This window comes from Coccinella septempunctata, chromosome 1, assembly GCF_907165205.1.
Source record: "Coccinella septempunctata chromosome 1, icCocSept1.1, whole genome shotgun sequence".
Classification (NCBI taxonomy): Eukaryota; Metazoa; Arthropoda; class Insecta; order Coleoptera; family Coccinellidae; genus Coccinella; species Coccinella septempunctata.
The window spans coordinates 61,403,115-61,425,423 of NC_058189.1; the positions used below are offsets into that span (position 1 = coordinate 61,403,115).

General features: G+C 35.6%; 1 protein-coding gene across 1 annotated transcript; it reads left to right on the top strand.

The window, feature by feature from the left end:
* The first annotated feature begins 9,391 nt into the window (after positions 1 to 9,391).
* Positions 9,392 to 21,839, top strand: LOC123307489. Its single transcript, XM_044889823.1, has 4 exons — positions 9,392 to 9,426; positions 9,492 to 9,570; positions 9,627 to 9,768; positions 21,228 to 21,839. Exons 1-4 carry the CDS (start codon positions 9,392 to 9,394, stop codon positions 21,344 to 21,346), a joined length of 375 nt encoding a protein of 124 aa, XP_044745758.1. The 3' UTR covers positions 21,347 to 21,839.
* Positions 21,840 to 22,309: the final 470 nt, after the last annotated feature.

Here is a 22,309-nt window from a genome sequence, read left to right on the forward strand (position 1 = left end):
CTGCTGGAAAAGTTCTTGCTTCAGTTTCTTGGAATTGCCTTGGAGTAATCATGATTGATTTTTTGGATAAGGGTAGAACAATAACCGGAGATTACTATTCGACATTACTGACCACTTTACGGAAAAAAATTAAAGAGAAAGGACGCGGAAAGCTATCCAAAGATGTTTTGTTTTTGCAGGACAACGCCCCTGCACACAAATCTCATGTTACCATGCAAAAAATTCGTGATTTGGAGTTTGAATTACTAGAACATCCCCCTTATTCACCAGATTTGGCTGCATCCGACTATCATCTCTTTTCCCAACTGAAAAAGAGTAAAAAATGAAAGCTGTAAAGGCCTTTTCTGCAGAGCAAGAAGAAACATTTTTGTTAAAGGTCTAGAGACGTTGCAGGTTCGCTGTAATAAATGTATCAAATTAAGAGGAGAATATGTTGAGCAATAAAATATTTTGACATTGAAATTTTGTTTGGTTCTATAGTTGGCTAAGAATTTTTCAATATATCTTCATAATTCAAGCCAAATGGAATAAAAACATTTAGACTGGATCATTCTGCGACTAAAGCTCCTAAAGATGCATAGCTCAAAATCTCGAGGACGATTATGCATAAACCAAACGTTACTACGTTACTATCTGCTATCCGGATATCCGAATCCGAAATTCGATAACGAAGATCGACGTCGGAGAAGAATCGCATAAACCGGCTCGATGCACATCGTTATCTAGTCTAGACCTCATTTTCGAAATACGAGGTAACTGGATACACTCCAGAAATCGAATACCATATGGAGGAGCGACCTAACGATTTAACGACGTAATGGTCTGATGCGGATGGTCTAGTGTTCTCGTTGGAATTCGAGACAACGCTTCCAGATTATGAACATGCTGCCATTCAGCCGAATCGTATTACTAAGTATTCATCGCCTCATCAAAAACCGAGAGTTCGATGCTTCTGGATACAATGTAGGCATATACCTTCCCGCTAACGTAGATGAATGTTACACTCGAAACTCTCAGAAGAAATGATGTCAACTGCTTGATATTTTGGTAGCGAAATGCCTAGGTTTTAATCACTGCAACTGTTTAATACAATACAATTTTGGAGATGCAGCCGCCAAATCATTCATTTAAGCAGGCCATGCATTTCTATATCTTCTATATAGAATTCTATATCTCCAGGAAAACCTTACTAGGACGCACATCTACGTCACAACGGATAGTTAAGTTACAATCAGAACTCTGGATTCACGCAGCCAGACTCTGATGCCATGGATATAGCGTAGTATATTAATCAACAGGAGTCATAAGGTTACTCTTCTATGTGTGCAATCAAGATAACCACCTGCTGGACGCAACCCTTCGCAATATGGATTAGCGATCCAACAATGGGATGGGAACAAAAAAACAACTCTCTGGACGAAAATTGCTAGACTTAAAGGCAGAAAGCTCCTGAAGCTACCACGATCTGAGCTCAAGTAATGGTGGTCCTGCTGACGGGACACTGTAGGTACTCATATCTTTCAAATCACTTTGGGACGTCAGCAGATGAGACATGCAGACTCTGTGGATAGAAAAAGACTCAGCTGACAGTGAACAAGGGTCCTTGACTGAAGGCCTACGTTCTTATGAGGAAGACAGTCCTGGTAATTGCAAATTTGTATCTGCGATATCTTTTTTTTTTCTTGGCAATGGTCTGAGAAGTGGTTTTTGTTCCAACAACCTGACCTTCAACCCTGTCAAGTAAATCAGTCTATCATTAACGAAGGACTCAAGCCAAGAACTCATTCTGATATAATTTATTATACTCGCCCTTCCTGCTCTATAATGAGCATTGCCATATGAGAGCCTTAAGTCGTTTCCGAAAATCTTAATTTTTAAGTCAATGAGAAGCAAGGGGTTAGACCCATAGATTAATAAAACAGGAGATAGAGCATTTCGACAAAAACGCATTCACAAAATACTGCCATAAATATGAATTTGGATTCTTTGGGTGGGGGAACTGGACAGGGGCTGATTCAGAACTACTTGCACTGAATATTTCAGATAGTCGGCAATAATTTTATATCGAATGGAAAATAAGTATGTTTTAATGCAAAGATTTCGAGTATTTTTTTATGACAACTATTCAAAGGTATATAGAACTAGTAATACCAAAACTGTAAGCTTTAACTGAATAATAATGTTACTCTAAAGCAAATTGTTTGAGGTCATTGCCATATTTATGTTTTTAATGCATGCAACTGTCTTCAAAGAAATTTTTCATAAGGTATTTGCCTCGGCTTTTCAAGCTTTCATCTTCAATTTTTCCTTCCAATGAATAGACAACGGCTTGTAGGGTAGCAAATTATTTCTTGAAGTACTGACGACACACTCGTCGTCTTAAATCGGTTTCGACTTCAATTGGCTGTTTTTCAATTTCTGTTCTCCGCGTGTTTTTTCCTGCAAAAATTTTTCAACTGAAATTTCACTTCGAAATATCCTGATAACAGACATTTTCATTCAATAATTAATGGGAATATCCGAGCTCCATTTGAATGGTCATAATATTGTGTTCATAATTACAGTAGTAGCATAATTTTTACATTGCCATTGAAATACATGTTACAAATGAAGAAAACTTTTTTGCTTATCAAAAAAGGTTCAACGCCGTGTGCCTCAAAACATGACCTTTACTCATTTTTGTGGATTTTCATTCCTAAGACGAGTTCTATTAACCATAGTAGTTAAGAGAATTTTTTGTAACACCCTGGGTGGGTATGTATCTTACTTGTTTTATTCTTGAACTACAAGACACTTTCATTTCTGCAAATCCTGAACTGGCATTCATGTTTGATGATTTTCATCCCATTTTCCTTCCATTTTCTTCAAAAACTCCAGTACTGATGGCAGGCACAGTATTGGCTATAATTAAAGCATTGTTAAAGCAATTAAAATCTCGTTCTACTGTTCATCTTGAAACCAGGAAGGATGTTTATATAAAAAAGCATGATTTATTATAGGAGAAAGAGAATCTACCAAATTTCAACTTCACCTCAAAACTAGAAGTTGTCAGAAATCACTTGCAAAATTCCAAACAAAGTGATATTCGGACAAGAAAGCGAGTTAAAAAAGTGGTAATGTACCTATCTTACCTCACTCTGGATGGTATCTTTTTCAAATTAACAGTAAAAGTCGATTTCTCTCATTATACTGAAGTCTGGAGTGTAAATTACAAGAGAAGTGTAAATTGTTTTCAAGACCCAGTCTGGTCTGGTCGTCTGGTTTTATTTCTTGGAAAACTAAAATTTAAATCAATTATTTTAATGTACAAACTCAACATTTCAATGTAAGCAGAAATCATTAGATCGTATTCAAACAGAATTCGACCCTGGCGTCCCCTAACTCCCTCCCCTGATTTCATAAAGTCGTGTACTCAAAAACAAGAATAAAATATCCAAAACTTACCGGAATAAGTGAATCGCTTTCCCCTTCCATGTATAAATGCACTTTTATTTCAAACACACTTTTTACGGCACATCGTTGCATATTTTCCAAAATATTACGACGTGAATGATTGAAATAATGAGTCGTATGCATAAAGAAGAGTATTTGCTTTTACTATAATACTATCTTCGTCAGTTGCTTATAAAATGTATAATTTCCTTTCAATAAACTGAAGTGAAAGCATTTACTACTTCTTTATGCATATGGCCCATTATTTTGACAATTACAAGTACACACGCCGTCTTAGAAATTTTGAAGCGATCAGGAGGGGAATACAAGCGAAAATTCATTTCATTGGTGGTTGCATGGAGTGGGAATTATTGGAAAAATGAACAGTCTGGAAAATAGCTTATGTTCCATCTATATAATCTATGGTTAGACCCTTCTAAAAGACCTATTTGCTATCTTGTCTTGAATCAGGCTGTTCCTTTACTGACCTAGGATTTGGAGTGTACAGAAGTTGTTTGGTACATTCCAGAAAATCAAACAGTGTATGATTCAGCCGAGAATTGCAAAGCTGAGACTTTCTGAACTGAACTGAAAAATGAGAAGTGGAAAAACGAGTAACTCAATTTGCTCGTAAACAGCATCAGATATCCGAAAGTTTGGTATGAAAATATGAGTTTTCGAAAACGTTGAATACAAGGCGAGCAATTTCGAAAGCCTTTTTTCTCTGGTTTAAATTATCTTCTTCGAAATGGAAAGTTAACTGACGTCTTCGAATTTTTCATTTTTTTATTAAATAAAATAATAACAGAAAACCATAAGAATATAACTCTTTCAGTAGAGACGGATGATGCCACACATGATGGACGGCTTTATACAGGTACAAATATAATAATAGTAGATTCTTGAGGTCAAAGGAAACACTTTTTTTTTGTACCATTCTTTCCGATTCGGTCCTGATAAAAAGATAGCCATTTTAAGTTTTCATGGTGAGCTTGGCCACCCCTGGAAAAAACGAAATTACCTCCAGAGTAACTAGCTTAATCTGTGGATCTTTCAAAGATGTATTCAGTCAAAGTACCCAATTTTTCAAATTTCACAGATACTTTTTAATTTTTGAACATCAAATTACTCGAAAACAGCGCATTATACGAGAAAATATGAAGAATACTTTTGTTTTACAAAACGTTCAAATATTCATCAGATAGCGTGCAAATTAGTTTCAAGAGTTCTTTGAAGTTTTGGTATATTTATGGTACGTAATGGCCATAATGAGAAAACTGGAAACAGTAGGTGATATCTTGTATTCGAAAAAGATTAATCGAATAAATGAAAAAGTGTATTCCGAAATTCATTTCATTTGATAAAACCGTTAGTGAGATAGAACTCAAAGTAAAATAGCAGCCTGTATCTTTTGAACCCAGCCGAATAGAAATGTGGGAAAAAGTGTTTCATTTGACCTCAAGAATCTACTGTTAAAATATTTGTATGAGTCAAAGATTCACCCTGTATATCTCCAGAACAACTGATCTATCCCTCAACAACACAAGCTTCCGATGCTGATGAGTTTGCTTTTGATCGATGTTTTCAAATGCCAAATCCATGTTCAACATCACTGATGACTCGATGAGGCCATTTCTCTCTAGGTATTCAACCATTTCGTTATTTAAAGCTACTTCCATGACTTATATAAAAAGTTTTGGTGGCAACTTTAATGAAAAACACTTTGTAATCTTCTTTTCTTTTCTGAGTATCGGGAAAAACTCCTATATCTATATTCCATTCACTTTTATTTCAACACTCGGTTGGCCATGGAAATTTGACACATTTCACTCTGTTTTTTTTTTCAATCACTTTCGGCATTTTCGTAATTAAAATTGATATTAGTTGTGGCAACGGCATTATGACATTAACTACCTTTCATGAGTGCCAACCTTATTCCGTTTCAGTTTCAAAAACTTGAGAAAAGTATTTCATGGCCAACCGACTGCTAAAATAAATGTGAATGGAGTATAGTACAATATATTGATCAATTAACAGACAACAGGTGTCAGTTCTGATGAACACTTTTTGTGTTTTTATATAGAGTCATTCGGGGTAACTGAGCGCAGTGGGTAAGTGTGCGCAGTGCGTATATCTCGACTATGCAATATATGAAAGAGGGGTTCATTTGGGTGAAGCAAGGGCGCAGAATCCCCAAATTAGTTTTTCATAGGAATGCGCCGAGCGACGTTTCGTTAACTTTTTATTTGCAATCAATCAAATTCACTAGTTTTCTTGTTAATTTTCAGCATCTCTGCAAATTCTGCCAGGTCCAAGTTTCGAGTCCGACAGTGTTAAACAATATTTTATTCGATCATGGGCATATTTATACAAACATATAATAAAAATTTTAGGTTCTCTTAGCTGCTCAACTCTATAAGAACGTCAATTCAAATTTTGGCTTACTGGGGAAAGTGTGCGCGGGTAAGTGTGCGCATAGATTAGTTATATGGGCATTAGTTCAGTGAGGAATAAATTATGACATTGTCGATTTTCTTGGTTAAGACTCGATCAATATTGTCCTATTTGTTCGGAAAAATATGAAGAGCCACCAACAGGGGAATGTATCAAGTGTTGTGTTCACCAGGAATGGTGGCACGATCAATAATGCACTGCTTGTAAAAAGGCGCTTCTGTATTGACAATAAACAGCATTTCTCTAATATTGTAACATTTTGATGACATTATTTTGTAATTTGTTTTGATTGTGTGGTTCACTAAGCACTGCGTTCACTTACCCCGTGAGGGTGCGCACACTTACCCGCAATACGGGGCATGTGAACGCACTCCGACTTTCACCATTAAATTTCTTTTTGCGGAAAGAAAACGTTTTTGTTTGTTGGCTTTTTGATGTTTTTTCATAGATCAGAAAATTCTCTATCTTATGAATATGATTTAATTTTCCTAGCTTCAACATTTGAAACAGGGTATGGCTTGAAAGGTAAAAGTGCGTACAGTTGCCCCGAATGACTCTATAGTATCTAGTCTGTTCCAGGTATTTTCTTGAAACTGAACCTATCAAGCACTACACGAATGATCAGTAGTCTAAAATAATCATAATAAATTCCTTGATTTTGTAAGGCAGGCTGGAGATTTGTATTTAACGGTTTTATGATCTACCACCCAAAAATAAACTCATCCACGGCAGTACTTCTTCTCAAAGCATAAATTGAGTCCATTTTCGTCAAACAACGAAAATGACGAAAAATCCCTCACCCCCATTCTCGACTAATATCAATCTGCCATCTCCAACAGCGCTCCAAACTCAGCGATGCGAGCACCACCGGCTCCAATCAGAAAAACAATGAAATGGAATTACAATTTTTCCATCTTTCGTTCGGTTAACGAATCGAATTCAATATCGGACAGGACGGGAAAGAAGTCCGGTTAGTCCAGGGGACAGGACACGACGTAGCTTATTCGATTTCGCCTTTTTCACGAAATGTCCAGGAAGTCTACGAAATGATATATGATGGGAAGGGAGAAAGACCGGACTACGGCATTCGCAGCTGCGGGATTCTATCAATTCAGGGAGAATTTCATATTTTTCGGCGGGACGTTTTTCACGCCTCCTTTCTTCCGATCAGCATTCTTGAATATGGATGGTCCCTAGGGAGGGAAGTTTAAGGTGACGCCAGGGGGGTTGCAGTATGTAGCAGCGGTTGCAATTTGTGTTCCACTCTTTAATGGCGACTGAATCTGTCAGAATCGAACGTCGTTGATTCGTTGAGGTGGAGAATGACGTAACGTAACGACGAGTGACATTGGGAAATGACATATGACAGGTGTTGAATAAGTGGGAAGTGGATGAAATCGAGATACATTGGATATAGTTGGAAATACATGGTTTGTTTCGTTCAGACGTATACTCCATTCACTTTTATTTTAGCACTCGGTTGGCCATGGAAATTTGACACATTTCACTCTGTATAGTACGAAAATGTGGGGTTATGAAGCTTGTCAAAACATTTTTTGGTTTTAAATCAACGCTATGTTGCCCGTTCTACGTAAAAGTTTTTGCTATTACGTATTTTATCACAATGTCGAATCTCTTCGGAAAATATGTGACGAACATAATTGAAGTTTATACAAACTGATTGAAGGCATATCAAATCCAGTTATTTGCATGAAAAATACAAGAGATCAGTATAATATCATAATATGCACTAGCTTGAGGAGAGTTAATGTTCGTTATCTTCTTTGGCTTAAGTTTGAATACGTTACATCAGTTGTAGATTTCAAAAATATTAATCCGAAGATGAAATGCATATGATGCAGTGATTGGGAATGGGTATCTCCCGAAAGAATTAACAGATAATTACAAGAATGTTTAATTCTTCAACAAAAATCATCTTGCATCAATATAAGTAAAAATAATTAAAGGAAGTTTCAAGTCAAGATGAATTTCACCTTTGAACAAAAATTTCACTTAAATAAACAATTAACAGGACAACTGACGCGTATTTGTGGCTGTTCATCTTAAAACATTGATATAATAATAATAATAACTAGTTATTTATTGGTACCATAAGACATTTACAATGTGTAGGACACTTTGGTTGGCCATGAAATAATTTTCTCAAGTTTTTGTAACTAGAACGGAGTAAGATTGGCACTCATGAAATGTCCTTAATGTCATAACGCCGTTGCCACAACTAATATAAATTTTTATTTAGAAAATGCCAAAAGTAATTGAAAAAAGAAACAGGGTTTCAGGAAGTGCTATTTAGAATTCAGGTCCGCTCATTCAAATAGTTATACCTACCCTTATATTCTAAAATCCACAATACTTCAGACGGTAGCGAACATATTCAATGTAATAGAATTTATATAATGTTTCATCTGAATCTAAACGACTTATATTCCAGCTAAATATTTCCACAATCAGAAAGATTGGAATGAAGATGATGACTAAGAATTTCCATCTATTGGGAGACCCAAAAACGTGGTGGCATTTGAAAATTTTATCGTAGAATAAGTTCCCGAAAATTGATTTTTCTATTTTTCATTTGACTTGTCCTATACATTGTAAATGTCTTAAGGTACCAATAAATACCTAATTATTATTAGGTATTATATCAATGTATTAGGCTGAACGACCGCTGGTCGATGGCCAATTGCATAGGCAATAAAGACATTTAATAATAAAAATAATATCAATGTATTTAGATGAACAGCCACAAATACGCGCCAGTTGCCCTGTTAATTGTTTATTCATGTGAAATTTTTGTTCAAAGGTGAAGTTCATCTTGACTTGAAACTTCCTTTAATTCCTTTTACTTACATTGATGCAAGATGATTTTTGTTGAAGAATTTAACATTCTTGTTATTACCTGTTAATTCCTTCGAGAGAAACCCATTCCCAACCACTGCATCATATGCATTTCATCTTCGGGTTAATATTTTTGAAATCTACAACTGATGTAACGTATTCAAACTTTAGCCAAAGAAGATAACGAACATTAACTCTCCTCAAGCTAGTGCATATTATGATATTATACTGATCTCTTGTATTTTCCATGCAAATAACTAGATTTGGTATGCCTTCAATCAGTTTGTATAAACTTCAATTATTTTCGTCACATATTTTCCGAAGAGATTCGACATTGTGATAAAATACGTAATAAGAAAAACTTTTACGTAGAACGGGCAACATAGCGTTTATTTATAAACCAAAAATGTTTTGACAAGCTCCATAACCCCACATTTTCGTACTATACAGAGTGAAATGTGTCAAATTTCCATGGCCAACCGAGTGCTAAAATAAAAGTGAATGGAGTATATATATAATTTCTTTAATCTTTCAAAAAATTAATTCACTCGTGAATTAGTGAGTTGCCATATCAAATTATCGATCAAACATCCACCCTACAGACATTTAACCCACAAGTCCAACACACCACATAACACATTCAACGATCATGGCAGATAATCCAGTTGATAAATTAAACATTCTGTAAGTTAGAAGTGAATCCGAAAGACGCTTAGGTACTCGATCATTCAGTTATGAAAAATTTCCAGGAAGGAGCAGTCCAGAAAGGAACGCAAGGCGAGGGTAAATTGGCAAAGAAAATGGGGTTACCACTTGGACTTCAAACGAGTGAGTAAATCATAACATAAAAGAATTTATTTATTACAAGTCGGAACTCCGTCCAGATAATCAAGGAGGAAGCCGAAAAACTCGGTTTCACGGAAGAGGAATTTTACGAGAAAGTTAGTTTCAAGAAACCCCAACCGAAATATGATTCGATTGGCTGGGATATTGAAGAGGCAGGCGGTGTTCCTCGGACATCTTCAGGTAATTCGATTTTTCGAAATCATATCCGTTCCCAGCGCATCGAAACAAAATTGATTCCATAAGGTATGTGCAGTGAATAAATTTGAACTTTTCGTATTTGGGAAATTTAAAGAAGGGATACTTGGATACTCGAGAATTTTCTTATTTCTTCCCGGACCACCCTGTATCACATACACTTGCCTAGAACCTGGGTCTTTCTTTCCACAACTGCAGGAAAAAATCTGAAATTAAGGGGTTTTATCGCACCAATGCACCACCAATTCCTATGAAACAACCATCATAATGAATAGCGTCTAAAAGGCCTATTTTTGATTTACGAGGATGTATTGATATCAAGTTAGCCTAGACCAGTTCCATGCATAAAAATATATTGCGTTACCATAGCAACGAACAATAACTCATTAGAAGTGTCAGTGTGATGTTTGAGGTCAAAAAAGTGAACCAGAGTTACGCAATAAATTGAAAAAAAGAAGATGTCCACCGAAATTGTGAAAATCGAAAAATTGGAGTATCGAGCCATCATCAAGTACCTGTATTTAAAAGGGTTAAGAGGTAAGCAGATTTAGGAAGATATGCTTATTACCCTTGGTGATCAATGTCCTTCGTATGCGACCGTGAAAAATTGGACTGCAAGCTTCAAAAGAGGTAAATTTTTCATTGATGATGATGACCGATCGGGAAGGCCAGTTTCAGTGTCAGTGAATAAAAAATATCGATGCAGTTCATGACATGATTTTATCGGACCGTCGAATTGGGCTGAAACGGATATCTAAAGCACTGAATATTCAAAACGAACGTGTTCATAATATAATTCACGTCAATTTGGACATGGAAAAAATAGCTGCAAAATGGATACCCAAATGTTTGAATGTTGACCAAAAGCGTGCAAGGGTAGAAGCATCGCGTTTGATCTGTGCTCGATTTGAAAACAATGTAGACTTCTTAAACTGAATTGTTACTATGGATGAGACTTGGGTACATGTCTACGATCCAGAAACAAAGCAACAATCGATGGAATGGCACTCTGGTTCTCCAAGACCTAAGAATTTTCATGTCCAAAAATATGCTGGAAAAGTTCTTGCTTCAGTTTTTTCGAGTTGCCATGGAGTAATCATGATTGATTTTTTGGATAAGGGTAGAACAATAACCGAATAATACTATTCGACATTACTGACCACTCTACGGGAAAAGAATTAAAAAGAAAAGACGCGGAAAGCTATCCAAAAGTGATTTGTTTTTGCAGGACAACGCCCCTGCACACAAATCTCATGTTGCCATGCAAAAAATTCGTCATTTAGGGTTTGAATTACTATTGCACCCCCCTTATTCACCAGATTTGGCTCCATCCGACTATGATCTCTTTCCTCAACTGAAAAAAAAGTTAAAAAGGTTGTAAATTTTCTTCCGACGAGGAGGTAATAAAAGCTGTGGAGGTCTGGTTTGCAGAGCAGGAAAAAACATTTTTTTTTAAAGGTCTAGAGACGTCGCATGTTCGCTGTTATGAATGTATCCAATTAAGAGGAGAATATGTTGAGTAATAAAATTCTTGAAATTTTGTTTGGTTCTATAGTAGGCTAAGAATTTTTCAGTATATCCTCGTAGGAATCATACCCAAACTCTAGTGCTTCCACGTAGGACTTCTATTCAAATGAATACCTAATTGAAAACTATTCTCACTAAAATGCTAAATTCCTGAATAATCACATTTATGCACAATGTGGTCATGGTTAAATAGATTTAATGAATGCAGTGACAGGCTACAATGTGTCGGAAAATCAATATGTTATCGTCCTTCCTGGGGAAAAAAACAATAGAATGTATAATAGACCAAACGTCCACACACTCACCCACTAAGAGTATGCTTTTGAAAACCACTCATCTTCATTTTCATATTGTTCGGAAACTGTTTCAAATGCTCTCTTCCTTAATATTCTCTAGTAAATAGAAGGTACAAAGAAAACTAGAAAACTATGGGTTAAACCAGGAATTATTGCGCTTCTTCCTCGAAGCGTTGCAGCTTCCGGTGTTAAAATTTATATAATCATATACTGCTTCCCTTTGGATGCGAACGAGTATCACTTATTTTAATTAGGAAGAGAATAAGGCAAGATAAAATAATATATACTTCACTAGAAGCTAGAAGACCTCGGTAAGACACTACAAACTATTGTTAATAAGCTCAGGTTCCTAGCAGAGACAAAAAACTTGATAAATCCTATTTAGGCGCACGTACTCTTAAAATCCTCAAAGTGATGTGAACACAGGGTGATTCGAAACTAAAGGAAAATCAAGAAAACTAATTATATCACTATGAGTCAAACTTGCAGTACACAAATATTTCAGTACCTACAGATACAGACTGTGACATTAAACTTCGGCCTCCCTTTAAAGATACAGCCTTTGGAAGGCGCTGAGTCATAAAGCTACATATAATATGAAGCACTAAATAGATGTTACTCACACAATTTTTTTTAAATCCCAAAACTTTATTATTAGGGGTTAAAACATGTATTTTAGCGGGAGGCACTCATTCTATGGAACACTTACCTATACGATGAAATGGAATGAACAGTGATTAGAACTGCTTGTAAGTTTTTATTTATTCCAAGAAAAGTAACTACTGCATCGAAATTCTGCAAGATACTTTTTTTCTCCAGAATTGAATGGGAAACCATAAGATAGTTTTATTTTTCGAAAATCTATCCCACGAAAACAATTTTTGCAGGAAAATCATAATGAGTTGTTATTTTCAACCCCTAATGATAAAGTTATGAGTCTAAAAAAATTGTATGAGTAACATCTACTTAATACTTTATATTATTTATAGTTTTAAGTCTCATTGTTTTTTAGAACCCGTAAAAAAAACTATCAACTAGCCATTGCCTTCCAAAGGCTGTATTTTGGAAGGGAGATCGATTTCGAAAAAAAATTATAGGAACTACCCCTGCTCATTTTCATCGAGAAATCATCTCCCTTACTCCTTCGCATTTGTTTGCAGACACCCTGTATGTCAGGTGAATACTATTATTTGACATAAACGTTGTTGAAGTGAAATTTTAATCAGAATACAGCTCCGGCCAAATAAGAATTTGCTGGTCATGAAATTTTGGACACCCTATTGCGTGAATCGTCATAAAATGGGATTTGTTTCACTCAGGACACCCTATATAATTTTTCGACCGGATTCACAGCGATCATGCAATGTTGACAACCTCTCCATTCCAAAGGATCGGGATTTAACTCTGAAGAATTATTAAGATGAACCTCATCCAGTAAAGCAAAGTGCTGGAAAAGGAATAAATATGTTGAGTGAATTCGCCTGATGAGGATTATAATGGGACCCATCAACCGATCTCGATCCTGGCTTTCAAATTCCGCTTGCGCCTTTGATAAAAAACAGCAGAAGATCCCGGTGCCTTCGCGATGAAATCCATAATGAAAGAAAAATAAAACGGATTATAATTCGCCAGGAAAAATTTATTGCGAGAAATTCTACCGATCGGAGAATGCGGCAAGAAGAAAATCTTCCATGGTCGAAGCATTCATACAGCTATATTTGTAATTTAGTCGAATTTATGCCTGTTGCACTAGGATACAGGATGTCCCAAAACTAGTGAATCAAACGTCACACCACGATACAGTAGATCGAATACTATCGAATGACACCAACATTAGTTGAGCGAAAATTTACCGTTTCTGAAGAAACCTAACCTAAAGTTGCCAATTTTCGAACTATTTTTTCAATCACAACGCCAATTTGTGATTAAGGATAGCGTTTTTCTCCCATACTATCACCCCTATAGAGGGGGTTTATTCTGAGTAATAAAAATCATGTAGAAAAAACAATTGTTTTAATTTATGTACATTTACTCAGGTTATCGATTAACTACTCTAAATAATTTCAATAAGGGGAGGTGAAACAATGATCTTAGCTCAATATAATTTAAAATCGACATGCTTTTCCACAAACTGGCCCTGTGTTTAAGAAAAATAGTTCGAAAATCGGCAACTTTAGGTATTTTTATAAAATTCTGATTATTTTGGAAATGGTACATTTTCGTTGAACTAATGTTGGTGTCATTCGATAATATTCGGTCTACTCTATCGTGGTGTGACGTTTGATTCACTAGTTTTGGGACACCTATACAGGCCTTGATTTCACATAAATGTCCAATACCACTTCAAAAACAGTGTAGAGCACTCATATTTTTAAATAGTGGACCAATGAAGTTTTCATTGTATTATCTTCACATTGATACTATTTAAGTTCAATTAAAAAAGTTGCACAGGCTCAAGATAGTCAAAATTGAAGTTCCGATTGGTTGATCCAATTTTTTACTGCATACCTGTGAAATAATGCATGAAGAATATCATAACACAAAAAAAAATATGTTCTGAAGATGGCCTAAATATGTAAAAAGGAAGGCTGTAGGTACAGGCTGGGCAAAATTGCTGATATCTGAACTACAACTTTTCAACCCAATGAGATAGAGGAAAATGCAAGGCACATAAAGGTCGTCATTTTTTGAGAAACTAATAATGTCATGCTATCAACTGAATTCTTCTTTTGTTTTCGAGTTATAGGCCAAAATTAAAATTTCAACTGTGGTCATTATCTCCGTTTCTGTTTGTGCTAGGATGTTGAAATGAAAACATTATGTAGAAACTTTTTTGATAGCAATCCAGTGGCGTACTATGATTTTTTCCAACAGGTATATTTGCTGAGCTATAAAATAAAGATGTGTTTCTTCTTATGAAAACAGTAGAATAAAATGACTTAGATAGACTGAGGGAGATGTATGATATATTTCTGAAACGGGAAGAAATGACAATTCTTTTCAAGTCATTTCAAACTACTGTTTTCATACGAAAAAACACAACTTTATGTTATAGCTCAGCATATAAACCTGTTGAAAAAAATCATAGTACCCCACTGGATTACTATCAAAAATGTGTCTTCATAATGGTTTTCGAGTTATAGGCCAAAATTGAAATTTGGGTGATTTCAATTGACATTTAAAATGACTGTCATTTTTTTCCGTTTCAGAAATATATTATACGTATCATTTTAAACTACTGTTTTCATAATAAAAAACCATTTTTTTTCATAACTCAGCAAATATAGCTGTTGGAAAAAATCATAGTACGTCACTCAATTGCTTTCAAAAAAGTGTCTGTATAATGTTTTTATTTCAGCATACTAGCACAAACAGAAACGGAGATAATGACCAAAGTTGAAATCGCCCAAATTTAAATTTTGCCCTATAACTCAAAAACAAAAGAAGATAAAGGAATGCAGTTGATGGCATTATTAGTTTCTCGAAAAAAGACGACATGAATGGTGCATTCATTTTTCTCTATCTCATTGGGTTAAAAAGTTGTAGTTCAGGTATCACCAATTTGGCCCAACCTCTACAATGAACACGGAGCTAAATGCAGTAGGAGTTTTTAGACTTTTCACCCTTTCTTCCTCAATTGATATCCACGATGGATTATAAAACAGTTATTTATAACCATCAGGATGATATAACTCTACAGTTCAGTCTAAAGAATGCAGCAACGCAAGCCTAATACTACCACTGTTGATAATATTCTCTAACAATTGAGTTGAGTTAGAGTTAGAAAAAATAAATATTCTACGTTTGAATTTGTATACAGGGTGGGCCATCCATAACTTTCCACCCCGAATTTCGAGCTTTGGGATGGAATAGCGAAAAAACGCTCAGACAGGTCAAATTTTGTTGAAAGGGGGCCAAATAAGGGTGTTCAAATGAGTTTGATATCACTACCCCTCTAGCCGCAACCCCTAACAGCTCTCATTTTTGAATAGGGAAAAGGGGTCGAGCAGCACCTTGTTGGAAAGGCAATTCAATTTCCTGCATGAGTGTATTTTATTTTCATCGCTTTATAATTATACAGAGTGACTCAGTTATTTCATCAATAACTTTAACACGCCGAATTTGGATCTTTGAGATGGAAAAAACGCTCGGACGGGTCAAAAAATGAATTCGATACCACTACCCCTATAGCCGCTACCACTTAGAGCAATTATTTTCGAATAGAGATAACAGATCGTAAATCGTGCGCTTTCGTTTAAATTGAAATAATTGCTGTTAGGGTAGCTGCTAGAGAAGTAGTGATATCGAATTCATTTTTTGACCAGTCCGGGCGTTTTTTCCATCTCAAAGATCCAAATTCGGCGTGTGAAAGTCATTGATGGAATAATGAGTCACTTTGTATAATAATAAAGGGATAAAAAAAATACACTCATGCAGGAAATTGAATTGCCTTTCCAACAAGGTGCTGCTCGACCTCTTTTCCCTATTCAAAAATGAGAGCTGTTAGGGGTTACGGCTAGAGGGGTAGTGATATCAAACTCATTTGAACACCCTTATTTGTTCCCCTTTCAACAAAATTTGACCTGTCTGAGCTTTTTTTCGTTATTCCATCCCAAAGCTCAAAATTCGGGGCTGGAAAGTTATGGATGGCCCACCCTGTATACAAATTGAAACATAGAATAATTATTTTTTCTAATTCGATATCTTGATTACCAAGGAGTGCAATGAGTAAAGTACGCAGTAAAATTTTTCAGTTCATAGTCCAGCTCTGATCAGACTTGAGTCATGGTAAGGATACTCGAGTATCATCTCCCAGAGCGTCCGATAAATTGCAAAATCCATGTTTCTGAAATGAACAACGTCCCATAATAAATCTCCAACAATCCCATCAATGAAACCTCGAGTTATTGGTGGTAATGAACCCGGACGATAAATTAATCGCAGCGTCTGGCGAATACTGAGTCACTCTGTATGATAATAAAGCGATGAGAAAAAAACACTCATGCAGGAAATTGAATTGCCTTTCAAACAAGGTGCTGCTCGACCCCTTTTTCCTATCAAAAATGAGAGCTGTTAGAGGTTACGGCTATAGGGGTAGTGATATCAAACTCATTTGAACACCCTTCTTTGTCCCCCTTTCAACAAAATTTGACCTGTCTGAGCGTTTTTTCGTTATTCCATCCAAAAGCTCAAAATTCGGGGTGGAAAGTTATGGATGGCCCACCCTGTATACAAATTGAAACGTAGAATAACTATTTTTTCTAATTCGATATCTTAAGTACCAAGGAGTGCAATAAGTAAAGTACTTTTCAGTTTTCAGTGCATAGTCCAGCTCTGATCAGAATTGAGTCAATGTTAGGAGTATGATACTCGAGTATCATCTCCCAGAGCGTCCGATAAATTGCAAAATCCATGTTTCTGGAATGAATAACGTCCCATAATAAATCTCCAACAATCCCATCATTGAAACCTCGAGTTATTGGTGGTAATGAACTCGGACGATAAATTAATCGCAACGTCTGGCAGGAAGTCAACAAGAAGATCTGAAGATCTCTTTCGAAGACGAAAATAATGCAGTGCGAGATTGTTCATTTACTTGTTGGTGCTCCTCAAAAGACCCATTGTCCGCACTAAATGTCATATAAGGCTTATTATGATGCTGTTCAAGCGCCGAACAAATTAATTACGTCCCATAATAGAGGCCGGAGTATCTAATAAAGGTAATGCGCTTTTATTAACCGGCGTTGATAGCTCTCGCTCAAAATGCATTTCCACACAACAATGGACGAAGGAGAATAGCCCTCATTTCCCTCATACCTTGCAGATAACTAATGTTATTTCCTTTCGGTACGAACTCGAGAACAATTAATCAAAATACCTTGCAAACAACTACGTAACGGCCTCCCTTCAGAATGATATATTGAAAACGTCTGCAGTAGTCAGATACTTTACCGCAAATAATGGTATGTTTTACCCATTTCAGCGTGTTTCAACCGGTGCTAGTTCACAGTTTCGACGTCACTTCTCACATTTAGCTGGAGCAATGTATTCGGGAACACCTGCGTCGGGCGGAAATGAGTCGAAAAAAAATTAACACGACGGAAACGCGCAATTAATCATCGGGGAAATGATCTGACTGTTGTCGCCGCCGCTGCTGCTGTTCTGTCTCTCTTTCGAGGCGTGGGTGGTGGGGGTGTGCGTGCTGAAACATGTTCGAGCTTTTTTGTATACTCCGTTCACTTTTATTTTAGCACTCGGTTGGCCATAATATAAGTTTCTGTTACTATAATAGAAATGAGTGAGGTGGCACTTACATTGAAATGTCGTGAATGTCATAACGCCGTTGCCATAACTACCCCGGGTTTCATAAAGCTTGATCGGGGAATCAACGCTTGATTGATGAATAGACGTCAATTCGTTTTCAATCGATAATTCAGTCATGATCATTCAGAATATCATTCTCGCATCAAATTATGTTGTTCCTACGTCCATTCACTCATTCACAATTGCAACTTTTTCAATATAGCCAGAAATGAAAAGGTTTCAGTGATTTCGTGTCAGAACTCAAGTGACTGTCAAATCGTTGATCGGTCAATCAGAGTTTTATGAAACCCGCTGCTAATATCAATTAATACTACAAAAATGCCGAAAATGATTGAAAAAGGGAGAAGACAGGGTTGCAGGAAGTTCTATTTAGAATTCAGGTCCGCTCATTCAAATAATAGGTAACCCTGATATTCTGATATATCTACAATATATCAGACGGTAGTGAATATATTCAATGTCAGTGAATTTATATTATAATGTTTCATCTGAGTCTAAATAACTTATATTTCAGCTGAATGTTTTCATAATCAGAAAGATTGTGAATGAATAGGATGACAAAGAATTTCCTTCTATTGGCAGACCCAAAAAAGTGGTGGCATTTGAGGATTTTATTTTATGTTGAACGAATGCGACAATTTACTACAGGATTTTCGATGAATGTCATCATAAAATAAGTTCCAGAAGATTCATTTATCTATTTTTCATTTGACCATTTCTATACATCGTAAATGTCTCAAGGGATCAATAAATATATGATTTTTATTATTATATCAAAGTATTAAAAATGAACACCCATAAATATGAGCCAGTTGTTCTGTTAATTGTTAATTCAGCTGAAATTTTTGTTTAAAGGTGAAGTTCCTCTTGTCTTGAAACTTCCCTCAATTATTTTGACTTGATGGAAGATGATTTTTGTTTTAGAATTCAACATTCTTGTAATTATCAGTTAATTCCTTCGAGAGATACCTATTCCCTACCACTGCATCAGATTAATTTCATCATTGGTTGATTTTTTTAAATTCTACAACTGATGTAACGTCTTCAACCTTAAGCGAAAGAAGATAACCAACATTAATTAACTCTCATCAAGCTACTACATATTATGTGTCAATAATATAGCAGAAATAAATATATTCAAAAACTGATCTCTTGTATCTTCCATGCAAATATTTTGCATTTGGTATGCCTTCAATCAGTTTGTACTTCATATTTACCAGACGGACGGATCTTTCTATACATACTTGAACTCTTAAAAATAAAAGTGAAGTTCATTTCTCACAGTTACTGTTGATTTTTTTGCTCGTCTGCCCGTTGTGCCCCCCCCAGAAAAAAATCCTGAATCCTTGTTTACCGAAGCGATTCGACATTGTGATGAAATACGTAATTACTGACACAGTTACGTAGAACGGACAACATAGCGCTGATTTAAAACCCACAAATGTTTTGACAAGCAGACAAGCGTCATAATCCCACATTTCCGTACTATACAGAGTGGATGTGTCAAATTTCCATGTCCAACCGAGTACTAAAATAAAAGTGAATGGAGTATAGATAACCTCGATCAAAATGGTTGATAAGAAACACTTTAATTGCGTAACTAATGATCTCCACAGGGTGTTCAGTAATTTTGAGGAAATTGCAACTCTCAGTTCTACCCTGTATACCATCAAATTCAATTGAAACATCAAGTGATGAACTAGTTGAATTTAAGTTGGTAATAATCCACAAATTGATATTTTGCGTTGAAGAATTCAGGTTGGCATTAAAAAATTGATAATTTCAATTTTTACTGCTGTTTTATGTTCTCAATTTAATCGAACATAATGGTACCAATGTGAATGCTGATAAATTTGCTCTGAATTCGATATTTCTATTTTCAAAGTTGCATTTATACAGGGTGAGTCTTTGACTCATGCAAATATTTCAACAGTAAATTCTTGACGTCAAAAGAAACACGTTTTTTTTTCCGAATCGGAATTATTTTCAGTTCTATCTCACAAACGGTTTCATCGAATGAAATGAATTTCGAAATATAGTTTTTCATTTATTTAATGAATTTTTTCGAATACAAAATATGGTCCACGTCATCCAGTTTTCTCATTAGGAGCATTGCGTACCATAAAAATAAAAGAAGTTCAAAGAACCCAACTCTTGAAAATAAGTTGGACGCTAGCTAATGAATATTTAAACGTTAAAATAAAAATATTCTTGATATTTCTCGTATAATGAGCCGTTTTCCAGTAATTTAATGTTCTAAATTTAAAAAGTATCGCTGTGAAATTCGAAAAATTGGTTACTTTGACCGAATGCAACTGTGTTGAAAAGATCCAAAGATGTCACAGATTCAGCTAGTTATTCTGAAAGTAATTTTGTCTTTTGACGGGTGGCACAGCTCATTATGAAAACTTAAAATGGCTATATCTTTTTATCAGGGCCGAATCGGAAAAAATGATATTGAAAAAAGTGTTTCTTTTGACCCAAATAATCTACTGTTCAAATATTTGTACGAGTCAAAAACTCACCCTGTATAATCTCCCAGCTCTAAGGTGTGATCGTCCCATTTGTAGGGTTGAAAATTGAGGGTTGAAGCATATAGATTTTCTATGATAGTTCATCCAATCTTTCAATTCGCAACACTTGTGTTTGTATACAGAAATCCACTCGAAGCAAAACATTTACCCAAAAATTCTAGGACTATATTTTAATTAGCTCGTCCGAATCCTAATCACGAAATAATGCCCGGCCTTCCTGCGTTAATAAAACTGGAGAACACAGACAACGTTAATCTACAGGTGTAATTAGGTGCTATCTACATTTTCTCATTATGAACCCTCATAGAGATTTACGCAGATTGTTTGCGAGTGCACAGTAATACTACACAAATCCTGAAATGCAGCATCCTCAGAAGGTCCAATAAATTAGAACGAGAAAAGGGTAGGATAATCGATCCAATTCATTGCTTCACCTTACTGTATATTATTGCACTCGTGAGGATTCATTGTTTGTAGATCGAATCTAATGAACTTATTTCTGGTTTTATAACATTTCAAGCTCAACAACCAAACATCTAGTTTTTGAAATAGGCTCAAACTTTGAAATTTTTATTGGGAAACCCCGTAACATTTTACTTGCCTGCGAAGTTTCATAAACATCCTCTTTTTCGTTCTGCAGATATTTACTTAGTGTCCAATCCTGTAGATATTTTAATAAAGATCCATGAGTCTAGAACAAACTCGAATGTCTTGATCTTAGAAATTTTTGCCGCCTGAATTAAATTTTGTTTCGTTATTTCAGGAGTGATTGGATGGAGAGGTGATTTGAAGTATTCGCTCGAAAAAGTTGGACCCATGTTCGTCAGTCCTCTGCATACGATGCCGAAGAAGGAGAAACAGAATTTCATAATTTTAGGATAGGGGTGATTTTCGTGACTTGAATATTTCGTTTTTTACTTTTATAATTACCTTCATTGACGTAACTATCACAGGGGTATAACATATCGTGATTTGATTGTAGGACCCATTATTGTTGCTTTTGGGCAGCCATCGTCACAATTTTTTTACGGTGATAATCATGCTAGAATTGTCAACCACCACATAGAAATGCATGCATTAAACGAATTTATTGACCCGCTGCCTATACAAATCAAAATTGTATTGAACATGTTTGGTCTGCAATGTCACAGCAATTACACCGCCTATCCGACCCACTACAGAGCATTACAACAGCAGTCAAAGCCAATGCTGACAGACATTTGATAAAACGTTCCTCAAACTTTCACTGATAACCTCATTGACGCAATTCAGAATTAAATCTTATTTTCAAAATGTTACCTATTTTGAGCATGAAGATTCCACCAAGTAGAATATTTATTTGGATCATTGTTTCACTATGTTGTCACTCTAATGCAATCTTAGGCATCTTAGGCAAGTAAAACGTACATATGTAGAGACCTAACTTAATACATCAGTACATTTATAAAAAATCGTTTCTTTGTTTCCCTTTATACCATACAAAGTGATAAAAATTGGTAATTGGGGGTAAGCTAAGGGTAGATCGAGGACACTGAGGTGGACCAGAATAATCTATATTCAAAGGGTCTATATTTTCTTATAATCAAGATACAGAGTATTTTATTGATTTTGCCAATTTCTTCAATTACCCATAACTTTCGAACCACTCTATATATTTTGAGGATATTTGGTCCGTTTATTCTCCGCAACAACTAGCTTATACTGACATAGCAACTGTTTTTTTTTCAGGTCCGGCCTAGGAAAAAGTTATAAATAAGATAGAATCCAAAAAAAACGCCCTGTCTATGAAAATTTATTTTATTTGGTATGATAATCGTGAAAAGGAGAAAAACTAAAGGGAATAAC